General features: G+C 41.5%; 2 protein-coding genes across 3 annotated transcripts; one reads left to right on the top strand and one right to left on the bottom strand.

The window, feature by feature from the left end:
- Positions 1-251: 251 nt before the first annotated feature.
- On the bottom strand, positions 252-7,436 carry LOC138356378 (uncharacterized). 2 transcript variants are annotated; one of them, XM_069312393.1, is made up of 6 exons: positions 7,015-7,436; positions 6,451-6,526; positions 3,679-3,872; positions 2,761-2,920; positions 2,322-2,440; positions 252-1,821 (listed from the first exon to the last, which is right to left on the bottom strand). In XM_069312393.1, the coding sequence occupies exons 2-6, from the start codon at positions 6,520-6,522 to the stop codon at positions 1,365-1,367; spliced, it is 1,002 nt and encodes a 333-aa protein (XP_069168494.1). In that variant the 5' UTR covers positions 6,523-6,526; positions 7,015-7,436; the 3' UTR covers positions 252-1,364. The 2 variants fall into 2 exon arrangements, with proteins under 2 accessions (XP_069168494.1, XP_069168493.1); XM_069312392.1 differs by having other exon boundaries at positions 6,451-6,529.
- Positions 7,437-11,167: 3,731 nt separating this feature from the next.
- LOC138356376 (leukocyte receptor cluster member 9-like) lies at positions 11,168-12,723 on the top strand. The gene has a single exon (XM_069312386.1). It carries the CDS (start codon positions 11,183-11,185, stop codon positions 12,620-12,622), a length of 1,440 nt encoding a protein of 479 aa, XP_069168487.1. The 5' UTR covers positions 11,168-11,182; the 3' UTR covers positions 12,623-12,723.
- The last annotated feature ends 129 nt before the right edge of the window (positions 12,724-12,852 follow it).

A 12,852-nucleotide genomic window follows, 5' to 3' on the forward strand; every position in this document is an offset into this window, starting at 1 on the left:
AAGTATTGTTTGTGTGACGATGTGCCTTGAATTTTGTAACTTGGCTAAATGAATGTTGCAGTTCAGTCCCTGAGCCCATTATGTGCCTCTGTAACCCTTTGGATGGGTATGAGGTGCATAATAAATAAACTAAACTAGTTAAAAAGTGGTTTGCACTTACATTTGTTTTTTCAGGTTATATAATTTATACGAATAATGATATCAAGACCTAATTACACCCCAATTTTCATCTCGTTGATTCAAACACACTATGACGAAAAATGTTTATTAGTAAATTCAATTAAAAATTATATAAATTTAAATGTATAATAATTAACACAGGTACCCTGGGTAAAATGACTCGATAACATTAACGTTGTAAGTTGACAATGCACTGTAACTTGTTGAATTAAAATGGCAGTTTATCATCGTGAGATTACCCTTGTACAGTATATTAAACTTGGTAATGTAACAAGGGTACATTTAATAATGTACCCTTGTTACATTTGTATGTAAGCCTTTCCATTGGAGACTTTCAGCGCCGTGGAGAGGGGGGGGGGGGACCTGCTGCCTGGGTAACAGCTTCTGCGAATCAACCTACCCTGGCTTTGCGCCCTGGTGAGGTCACTCCAGACCAGAGGCCGACGCCAGTGCGCATGTCCGTAGTCTCCCGAGACTGATGGATGCCTACTACATTTAATAATGTGTAACTTCCAGAGGGTAAGTAAAAATGAGGAATTACATTGGTGAAAGTGCTACCCTTGGTAAATTAACATTGTAATACAGTAACATTGTGGTGGGAGTCCCAAACCTTCTGACCGCAGCAGACCATTGACAGCCCTCATAGTCAGTACGTAATAGTATGTATATTACGAGAGAGATACTCTAAAAATATGACAAATGTCCGATCATATTATGAGTGTAATTCGTTGCCATCAATTGCTTAGCTAAACAAACTATGGGGTCGAGTTCCTGAACCCATTATGTGCCTCTTACCCTTTCCACCATCGCCCCCCAGATGGGTATAGGATGCATAATAAATAAATAAAAATTATAATAAATGTTAAAGGAAAAAGTTATTTTGCTTCGTAAAACGTGTACATCACTAATGGGCCAACAATACATATTCCGTCATCGGTTGTTTCACCAGATTGATAAAGATTAAGCCACCTAAAAGGTGGCACGGGCATGAATAGCCCGTAAGTGGCGGCCCTTTTGAGCCATTACTAGTATCAAGAGCTGATACTGGAGATCTATGGAGGTGCGACTGCACCCTGCGTGACGGGAAATGTCTCCCGTGTGTTTCACCAACAAGTAGAAGAGAATGGTTCGGCATTTGGGTGAAAGCTATACCTGATATACCATAAGACAGTTGAGCTTGACGCCTAAGTATAAAACTCGTCATCACTAGGCTCGTCGATGGTGATGTTCGGGTGATGGTGCAGGAGGATGGCGGAGACTCGGTCGTCACTATCAGTTTCCTCCTTAACACTACCTGTTTTGCCTTCACTCTCACTGTTATTGTGATAATCATCCTTTGATGAGCTCTCATTTTCTTCGTCTGTTTTGTCATCTGCTTCTTCGTTCTCCTCTTCCGTATTTTCAGTCTGCTCGTCGGCTTCTTGACTGTCCTCTGCGTGTTCGCTTTCTTCATTTTCCTCGAAGTCGCCCTCGTCAGCGGCCGAGCTGGAGTTGTCGTCGTGTGGGGAGGGAAGAGAGGCGGTGATGCTGGGGCGACGGGCGGTGCCGGTCATGGGCAACAGTCTGGTCGTCTCTCGGCCGCGACGACATCTGGCCGAGGACCTCTCTGAGGCAGTGGTGGGCGACGGGCTCCTGCGTGACCTGCCGACGGGGTGAGATGTTACACTCAACTTAATCTTAAAGAAAATTGTACTACGTCTGTTTATTTAGTTAAAATTACTTCTGTTGCAATTTCTGTTCCATTCAACATGTAATTACTGTTATTTGTTTCAAAGTTCAATTCATGCTTTTGATCTCAATTAGTTTTTTAAGTTTTCCCTACATCTTGCCCGAAACGCTGTGCGTCTGCGTGGCTTTAGGCAAAGAATAAACTACCTCTATCACCTCTATCTAGAAATCCAACATTCTGTTTGTAACTCATTTTGTATGCATGTACTTTTACCTGAATAAATTATTATTATTATTAATTCAAGACACGAAATGCTCCATGTTTTATAGTGTCATAATTAGGACATGTATGCTCTATTGTGTCATCCAATGTGTCTAATATATCATACAATGGTAAACGCTCAACTGAAAATGATGCTAGGCTGTGCTGTGCCACAGCTAGTTTATAAAAATTTGAATAGGCATTACACTACCTGGGGCTGGTTAGGGGTAGGGTGATGGTGGGCACAAGATGACTCCGACGGGCAGGGGTCCTGGGTGATGGCGGAGGCCCTACCCGGGGCACCCTACACAGACCAGCCGGGGCTCGGTGCTGAGAACATGTTACAAAGTATTATAGGCTTGTCCCACAAGTGAATTTCATCGTGGAACAGTAGCTCCATCAGCCATTACAATAACAATTACAATATACAGGCACAAAGGTTGCATTTTGGAATCATCTTGGTCGCTAATATGATGAGGGACAATGCACAATTGTGGATGAACTTCCTGTTGTAATGAGGAACACTGTACTCCCCTGGTTTAACTGATATAGTAATGAAGGGCACTGTATCCACCTGTGTGAACTTGATGTAATGAAGGGCACTGTACATGATCCGGATGAGTAATTGTAATGAGGGGCATTGTACACACCTGGATGAGCTTGCCGGGCGGGGAAGGTTTGAGGTGGCGCTCCACTTCTGAGGTGACCTGCTCCAGGAAAGACCCGCCCTGGGCCCATCTGTCCTCCTCCACGGGGACTCCAGTTACTGCGCTCCGTCGGGTTGACGTCCGAGGTCGAGGCTCGAATGGTCTGTCAACAAAGGTGTGGGTGTTGCAACAGTCTAACACTAAACAGACACCTGGGAACTATAACAGTAGTTCTATTTAAGTAGTTAGGGGCCTGTGGCTGAGTGGACAGCGCTAAGGATTCGTAATCCTAGGGTCCGGGTTTGATCTCGGCGCCGGCGGAAACAGATGGGCAGAGTTTCTTTCACCCTGATGCCCTCTGTTACCTAGCAGTAAATAGGTACCTGGGAGTTAGACAACTGTTATGGGCTGCTTCCTGGCGGTGTGTGTGAAAAAAATTACTTAGTAGTTAGTAACAGTTGAGTGATTGACAGTTGAGAGGCGGGCCGAAAGAGCAGAGCTCAACCCCCACAAGCACAACTAGGTGAATACAATCGACCACTAGACAGACGTGTGGGTGGTTGTTGTTATAGATTCAGCTACTCGGAACAAGTTCCAAGTAGCACGGGCTATGGCGAGCCCGTAACTTACCTGGCACAGGAGCGGGGCAAGTAGCCCGGGCTATGGTTAGCCTCCGGACGTGTGGGTGGTGCGTCTACCATTAACATACCTACTAACCTTCTCTCTCCTACCAACCTATACCAACCCTTCTCGTGAAAGCTTCACGCAGCCTGAGTGCCTCCAGCTTGTTCTTTCTCCGAGCAGTCAGTCCTGGAACCCCCGACAGATTACCAAGCCAAGCCTTTGCCCACTACATGTGGTCCTCGACCCATGTGAGCCTCACACCCCCATCATATGTGCGTGCCTCACACCTTAGCTTACCCTCTGGGAGCCATATTGATGTTGTCCAGTCTCTTTGTCCTCATGATGATGGCCATGCGGTGGACGAGCTTGATGTTGTCCTGACAGATCTTGCCCTGACGGTCTAGCTCGAGCCGCAGCTTCTTCAGCTTGAGGACCAGGTGGGGGTACTCCCTCGGCGGCCCGGCGTCGATCCTTGGCAAGGCGCCCCTCACCTGCAGTAGAGATGTGTTATATATGTAGGTACTGGCGCCCGTCCCCCAGCACCGCTCCTGTGCTAGGTAAGTTCACTACGGGCTCACCATAGCCCGTGCTACTTGGAACTTGTTCCGAGTAGCTAAATCTTTAACAACAACAGCCCGTCCGCTGGCTTACACTTCAAACCCTCACAGCCATACTTATTACACGTCAGTCATGTAAAGTTATTTATAAGGCTTGAAGACAAATTATATAGGTTTCTTTGACCTCTTGAAAGTCATACAGGTGATAAAGTTTATAATGACCTTTATGCAACCGGATCTAAACCCAGTTGGCTTTATGGTCTTCTAAAACTATATAAACGACTTTCCAGTCAGACCTATAATTCTCTCTCTCCCTATCTCTTTCTCTCAGAAGATAATAGTTCTTATAGAAGAACTTATAGAAGATAATAGATAATTCTTCATAATATTGAGAAATATTGAAAGTCGTGATGAAGGGTTCTTGCATGCCATCCAGAGTTGATATTAAAGTGTAAATTATTTCTTTACTAGCAAGGGGTATCCGGCTGTGTCCGAGTCTGTCCCTGTTTCTCGTCTCCCTAAGAACATAAGAACATAAGAACAAAGGTAACTGCAGAAGGCCTATTGGCCCATACGAGGCAGCTCCTATTCTATAACCACCCAATCCCACTCATATACTTGTCCAACCCGTGCTTGAAACAATCGAGGGACCCCACCTCCACAATGTTACGCGGCAATTGGTTCCACAAATCAACAACCCTGTTACTGAACCAGTATTTACCCAAGTCTTTCCTAAATCTAAACTTATCCAATTTATACCCATTGTTTCGTGTTCTGTCCTGTGTTGATACTTTTAATACCCTATTAATATCCCCCCGGTTATGTCCATTCATCCACTTGTAAACCTCTATCATGTCACCCCTAACTCTTCGCCTTTCCAGTGAATGCAACTTAAGCTTTGTTAATCTTTCTTCATATGAAAGATTTCTAATTTGGGGAATTAACTTAGTCATCCTACGCTGGACACGTTCAAGTGAATTTATATCCATTCTATAATATGGCGACCAAAACTGAACTGCATAATCTAAATGGGGCCTAACTAGAGCAAGATATAGCTTGAGAACCACACCAGGTGTCTTGTTACTAACGCTGCGATTAATAAATCCAAGTGTCCGATTTGCCTTATTACGAACATTTATGCATTGATCCTTTTGTTTTAAATTCTTACTAATCATAACTCCCAGATCCCTTTCGCAATCCGACTTCGCAATCACAACACCATCTAGCTCGTATCTTGTAACTCAATCATCATTACCTAACCTCAGAACTTTACATTTATCAGCATTAAACTGCATCTGCCAATCCTTTGACCATTTCAAAACCCTATCTAGATCAACTTGAAGTGATAGTGAGTCCTCCTCCGAATTAATTTCCCTACCGATTTTCGTATCATCGGCAAATTTGCAAATGTTGCTACTCAAACCTGAATCTAAATCATTTATATGCAACAATGATCACAAAAACACTGATCCAAGTATGCAGTATAACCACATATGAAAAATAGAAAATGCTTAACGCGTTTTCGGCTAATTCGCCTTTATCAGAGCAAAGTAGAATGAATCATTCTACTTTGCTCTGATAAAGGCGAATTAGCCGAAAACGCGTTAAGCATTTTCTATTTTTCATATGTGGTTATACTGCATCATTTATATATATTATAAACAACAGAGGTCCCAGGACAGAGCCTTGAGGCACTCCACTTACAACATTTTCCCACTCTGACTTGATTCCATTTATACTAACTCTCTGTTTCCTTTGGTATAGCCATGCCCTAATCCAGCTTAATATAGCACCCCCAATACCATGAGACTCTATCTTTTTAATCAGTCTTTCATGTGGCACTGTATCAAAAGCTTTGCTAAAGTCAAGGTATACAACATCGCAATCCTTACCACTATCAACTGCCTCAACAATGCTAGAATAAAAAGATAACAAATTTGTTAAACATGAACGGCCATTTATAAAACCATGTTGCGACTCAATTATTAATTTATGTTTTTCAAGATGAAGACGAATTTTATTTGCTATTATAGATTCGAGTAACTTTCCCACAATAGACGTTAGGCTAATTGGTCGATAGTTAGACGCAAGTGATCTATCTCCTTTCTTAAAAACTGGTATCACATTAGCAACTTTCCAAAACTCTGGCACTCTGCCTGACTCTATTGATTTATTAAATATGGTTGACAGTGGGTCACAAAGCTCCTCTTTGCATTCTTTAAGCACCCTGGCAAACACTTCATCCGGCCCTATCCCCTCTCCCTATCATCCCTACCCTACCTGTTGTTGTTTGTTGTTTTAGATTTAGCTACTCAGAAGGAAATGTCCATGTAGCACGGGCTATGGTGAGCCCGTAAGGTAGCATGTTGTCCTGGTCGTCCCTACCCTGCCGTCCCTACCCCTGCCGTCCCTCCCCTGCCGTCCCTCCCCTGCCGTCCCTACCCCTGCCGTCCCTACCCTGCCATCCCTCCCCTGCCGTCCCTAACATACCCGGCATGGGCACCAGACCCACCTTGCGTCTGTGGTCCCGGTAGCGCCGGGCTCTGAACGGCTCCTCGATCACCGCCTCTCGCCGGGTCAACATTGTCCTGCTGGAGGAAGTCTTCTCAGGTCATGTGGGACACTGGAGGGTCATCTTTGGTCATGTTAGGACTTGGCGGTAAGGGGAGGAAGCCTCCGCCGGACTCAAAGTTAATGCACACGGTTAATTTATCCAATATTGAAGTGCATCTTAATGTATTAATTCGTCGTAACAATTTCATATGATTTATAATTTATAAGTTAGATTATAGCTATTTGTTGATATAAATACCTTGCTACAATGTACCCTTTCATCTTACCTGATATGTTAGATTAGGGACCTGGGGGTCTACACCTAAGTTTAAAACATTAACACTAACAACACAGCTCTCAGCAATATTTAGTCCCCCAGCACGCAGAAGCCTCAACTTAACAATCCTTATTTAATAACTACGGATTTATATTAAACATTTTCTGGTGAATTTGGACAATATTTAACGAATTGCCGTCCTCCTCTTATTGTCAACATATAGACAATAAACTACAACAGACTCACCTTGAAGGTTTAAAAGGGTCAGTACAGGCAGGTTAGATGTTAGGCGCGTCAGCTGGGCGGTAGCGTCCCTCACTCCCAGCGTTGCTATGGCGACAGTCACGTGACTACCAAAAGGTACAGCTCCCACATATATAAAAATACGATACAGGTATTGCTTTTTATGTTGATTAAGAATTTTGTTTATTATATTCTTATGTATTCATAAGTGTGATTTAATTTTAATTACTTATAATATGTAAAATTGATAAAGGATGGACCGAATAAAACAAATGTTTATATATTTTGAATAATTGAATTACACTCAATTTAATTGAATAACTGCATCACTCATGAATCAATTGCAACTAGGATAGACTAGTACTGTGACTTAGTTAACTTCCGTGCTAAAATGATCTAAAACACTTTAGCGCTCTCCACAAACAAGACCAAAACTTGCTTGAAGTGGAATCAGCCTTTCAGGCTATCGAGCGGCAACACGGAAAAGTGTATACTCTTTTCACTCTGCTGACCTTAATTTTTAATGTACATATTTCATTTTTGTACCAATGTGTTTGCAATATAATGTTCTAGAAGAATATATGTATAAAATGTCACCAAACCGTGATTTAAACCACCACCAAATAAAGAAACTACGTGGATCACTAGCCATGAGCTCCAAACAGCGACGAGATGTTTTCATTCTTTTCAGGTTTGTCAACTCCACACTTGTCCTATAGCATTAAATTTGGTATCACTGAGATTGCAATAAAATTCCCCACACGAAAATATGCATATAAATGTAGAATCATGATCGCGGCCTACCCGCAAGAGTATGGAAAGTGGGCGGTACCCGTTACCACACATTGGTGAAACCAGTATTGAAAAGTGTATACTCTTTTCACTGTTCTGACCTTAATTTTCTATGTACGTATTTTATTTTTATACCAATGTGTTTGCAATAGAATGTTCTAGAAGAACTTATGTATAAAATGTCACACAAGAATGCGTTAGACCGGCACCAATAAAGAAACTTCGTCGATTACTCTCGTCGTGTCAACAATACAATAGTTTTACCACGAAAATACAAGACAATGCCGTTCTCTCAAATAGGCTATGTGGCTATTAGAGAAAACGTAAATTTAATGGCAAATATGTTCATACTATCCCCAAGTCGACCGGATAAGAATTGAGTTTTATAGAAATATTTGTTCGTCAGACATAAAAATATGTCTCCTGCAGATTTTCAAGTGATCCCCGGCGGACACAATCTTGTGTCCGCCGGGGAGGAAAGTGATAATTATTAAGTCAACTAAGTTATAATGAGTAACTTCTCATAAATTAGTTATACATACTTATAAAGTTTTAATAATAATAATAATTACTATAAACTACTTAAATGAATTTAAATAAAAAGTGCCATACACGTTAAGAGTTTTCCCTTCAAGGTACCTAAAATATTATTAGTTCAATATTGTGGCTGGTAGGGTTCAATATTGTAGGGGTCTCATTTATATAAATAATGTTTTTCAGGAGCCTCTACTCCATGTTGTGAGCCATGGAGCAGCTCCTGTAGACTACTTTAGTAGTAGGGACCAGTAATGTTCTGTTGTCTGTTGTATCTGAGGTCGCATGGCGGTTCACCTTCCTGTTTCTCGTATTATTGTTCTCTCCCTTCGACATCTTGACCCTCTCGGTCCTCCCCTCTGACCCCCCTCCCATTCTTCCCATTTCAAGAAGCCCTGAAATAACTGTATACTCACCTATTTGGGCTTGCGGGGGGTTGAGCTCTTGCTCTTTGGTCTCTTGGGCTCTCTGTATGTCTCTCTCAAATGGCTGTTCTCTTCTTCAAGTTCAAGTTCAAGTATGTTTATTGAGACAAGAAAGAAATACATCTCAAAGGGATAGAGTAGCTTAGGCAATTTCTACCCCTAAAGCATTTAACTTCGGCCTAACTAGACCAGCCTATGTCTGTTCCGTAACCCAGACCATTCTCCCTGCAAATTTGGGCGAGGCTAGACCCAATCGTCTGGCCTCCGACAGACAGACATTAACTAATTTTCCAATCTATTCTCTAATCAGAACTAGAACAATTATGTTCCTAATCTCCCTAGTATCTCACCTTGTGCAACTCACACACTATTTTGTGCTACTAACTCACCACACATCAAATCAAATGTTTATTCAGGTAAAAGTACATACATACAAGATGAGTTACAAATATAATGTTGGATTTATAGAAAGAGCAAGTACATACAATGCCTTAAGCCACTAATACGCACAGCGTTCCGGGCAAGGTGTGGGAAAAAACTTAGATTAAAACTTAATACTAATTGAGATCAAAGTATAAATTGAGTTGAGAAAGGGAAAAGAAAAAAAACATGGTGGAAATCAGCAGTTATACAAGTTGGTCAACAAACAGTGTTGTTTGAAAATAGCAAGACATGGGTAGACATTTTAGGGGGTAAGGTAGGTTATATATATATTATGTAGTACTTAGTTTTCTCTTAAACTAGTATTTTACTAATCACGTAATCACCTAGTATTTTACTAACTACAAATGTAACTTCATTAGTATAATGTATGTTATCGCCACTCTTTTCTGATGTAGTTATTAATATAAAATAAAAAATAAAATGTTTATTTAGGTAAGGTACATACATACAATAAATTTTTACAAAGATTGGTTGACTTATAGGTAGAGCTAGTACATACAATGCCTAAAGCCACTATTACGCAAAGCGTTTCGGGCATATTATATGAATTCAAATTCTATGTCCCTATATCATTACATATATCTGTTATTGACTATTGACTATTCCTTCTTCTAGTTTTGAATTTACTGCAAATTCTTTGTTTAGGCTTAGGACCTACCCGAAACGCTGTGCGTGTTGGTGGAAGGATTCAATTTACATGAGATTACGATTAGGATATAAATATATCTGGCAATACGGTGTTGATGTCAGTGAAAAAGATAAGGAGTGTAAATTATGTAGTATGCCGGCCGCCCACACCTTAGAACATTATGTATTAGAGTGTCACCTTATTGAAAAATATAGAAATAAGGAAATAAATAGTGTACCACATCAAATTGTTTGGATGTGTGATAATGGTATAATAGACAGTATACTTAGGAGCTACAAGAATTTTGCCCCAAGAATGTAACAATTATATGCTGTACTTGCTGTATGCAATGTTAAATGGGATTTTTGTACTGTTATATGTCTATTTGTACTCGCTGAATTTGTGCGCCCCTTGAGGGACTTGAAGTAGAGGGGGGTAGAAATAGCCTAAGCTACTCTATCCCTTTGAGATGTATTTATTGCTTATCTCAATAAACATACTTGAACTTGAACTTGAACTTGTGTTGGTGGTTTTAATTCATGTTGTCCGGGACAGGCAACCTGTGAATATATGTACTTTATGCTTATATAGGGGTCACCCACAAGGTCAAACTACTGACCATCACTCTAACTCCTGTGTACCTATTTACTGCTAGGTAGACAGAGACATTAGGTGAAAGGAAACGTGTCCAACCATTTCTGTACCTCTTGATATTCGAATCCGTGAGTCCTGATTGTCATTCGAACCCAACTATACTTTTGTGACTATTTTTGCAAGAATGTACTCAGTCGCCAACATGTGTACTCTCACAACCTCCTTGTACTTCCTTGTATATAAATAAATAAATAAAATATGCTAAAATTTTAGCATATTTGTGTGTATATATATATTGAGCGTGTGTAACATGACGCAATCTGTTAAATGTGTGTAGATTGTGGTTTTTGTTACGAAGCTAATTTGGCAGCCTACATGACTGCTTCCACATGGCTCTGTTTTAAGAATTTGTAAATGTTCTTTGGCGTATGAAAATAATGCATTAATTTGAATGTTAACAGACAATTCACAATGTGGTGCAATAATGACTCAAATAATAGTTAAGTTTCCCATGACTATCATTTTTTCTTTCGCCGTTCTCTTAGAATGCATTGATTTTGTTCACACTTTTACATTATTAATACTAAAATTATATTAAACATTCATGCCTAAATATTCTTTTGCGTAAAGAGGTTATCTGTTGCGTAAAAAAAGAAATGGAAATAACATGACCAACACCTTGAGCCATTGCATGTAGTTGCATGAGTGAGGATTGCACAATGTTAACTCAAGCGACACTGGACCGTATAAAGGTATGCGCGTTATCACTTGCCACAACCAGTACGAGGACAACTCCTCATCGTACCACACCTCGCGTGTGGTTGTGATCGTCCTGGAGAGTGCTGAATCCACAGGAATTACAGTTCACTCAAGCAGGATGTCATTAGACGACTCTGGAGAGGCGTTTACGCCATATGGGCCTGCAAACATGGAGAGTGACACCACAGACCATTGTACACCAGTTACGAAGACCGTCTGCTCGTATTATTTAGAAGGAAAATGTAGATTTGGCGATAATTGCTTCAACTTGCACCCTCTTAACGTTATAATACCAGACGCTAACCTGAAGGATACCAAGAACCAAAATAGAACACCACACAGAAAACCGCCTCCAGAAGACGAGATAGACCAAAAGAAACCTTCCCTAAAGACAGCCGGGGACGTGAGGAAGAGGATCCAGTGGGACCCAGAGCTAAGAAAGGAATACTTCACAGTTGGATACTTGGACAGGTTCAGTGGCGTTGTGGAAAAGCCTTTCACATCGTTTTCCTGGGAACACTTGTCGATGGTGGACCTGGATCAGCTGGCCGTGCCACAACATCGTATCCAGTATTATAAGTACAAAGGTACCAAAGTTTGGGACAAAAATGAACGGCTCGATCATGTGTTTGGGAGTGCAGGTAACGCCATCACTATTCAACATATTACTCAAGAAATTGATGCAGAAATTGAGAGAAAAACTCTGACTTTCGATCCTGACGACGACTCTGATGATGACCTTGTTATAATGACTGGAGAGTCGACTTCAGGGACAGGATTAATATCTAGAGTTTGTACTGGGGAGAAACCAGAGATTCTCCGCGCCACACACTTTTTCTGTATTCGCATTACCAACGATGAAGTAAGGCGAGCGTCCCTGGAGGTGCAGGAGCACGTTGTGCAGGAGGAACCTGTCCTCCGCAGCTGCACCATGCCCAGCGAACTTCTGCACGTCACTCTGGCTATGGTCAAACTGGAGACTCCGGAGGCCATGACTCATGCCATCAACATCTTACGGAGTTTACAGGACAAAGTCAAGGATCTCTTCGGACCAACACCGGAAAGTGAGGAGAATCCTGAACGTGTGATCAGAGCTCAAGGATTGTCGACATTCGGTGCCAGGGTGCTGTACATCAAGCTAAAAGTGCCTTCCTCCTTCACTACCATCGTGGACATGCTGTACGAGGCTCTACGCCACGTCGACGGCATCACGGTCACCAATAACTTTGACTTCGTCCCTCACATGACCTTACTCAAGGTCAATAGACCAACAGCTAGAGAACGTCGATCTAAATACATCAACTCCGTCCTCTATAGTGATTACCTGGACTATGACTTTGGCACAATCGAGATAAATAATATTCATTTATGTGTTATTGATGACGTACGAAGTCCTGATGGCTTTTATGTCACTTGTCAGAGAATTGAATTTTAATTTAATGCGAAAGCGCTCGCGCGCGCGAACACACACACACACACACACACACACACACACACACACACACACACACACACACACACACACACACACACACATATTTAATCCCACTCAGTTATCAGTGATAAGCACACTATGTTATCTTCACCAGCACCACTGATGATAAAACTGCAGTAAACCTGTTAATTGTACACCAAACCATCACATCTATAATCTGTTTCATCGCA

The sequence above is a fragment of the Procambarus clarkii genome, chromosome 72 (genome assembly GCF_040958095.1).
Source record: "Procambarus clarkii isolate CNS0578487 chromosome 72, FALCON_Pclarkii_2.0, whole genome shotgun sequence".
NCBI classification, from domain to species: domain Eukaryota; kingdom Metazoa; phylum Arthropoda; class Malacostraca; order Decapoda; family Cambaridae; genus Procambarus; species Procambarus clarkii.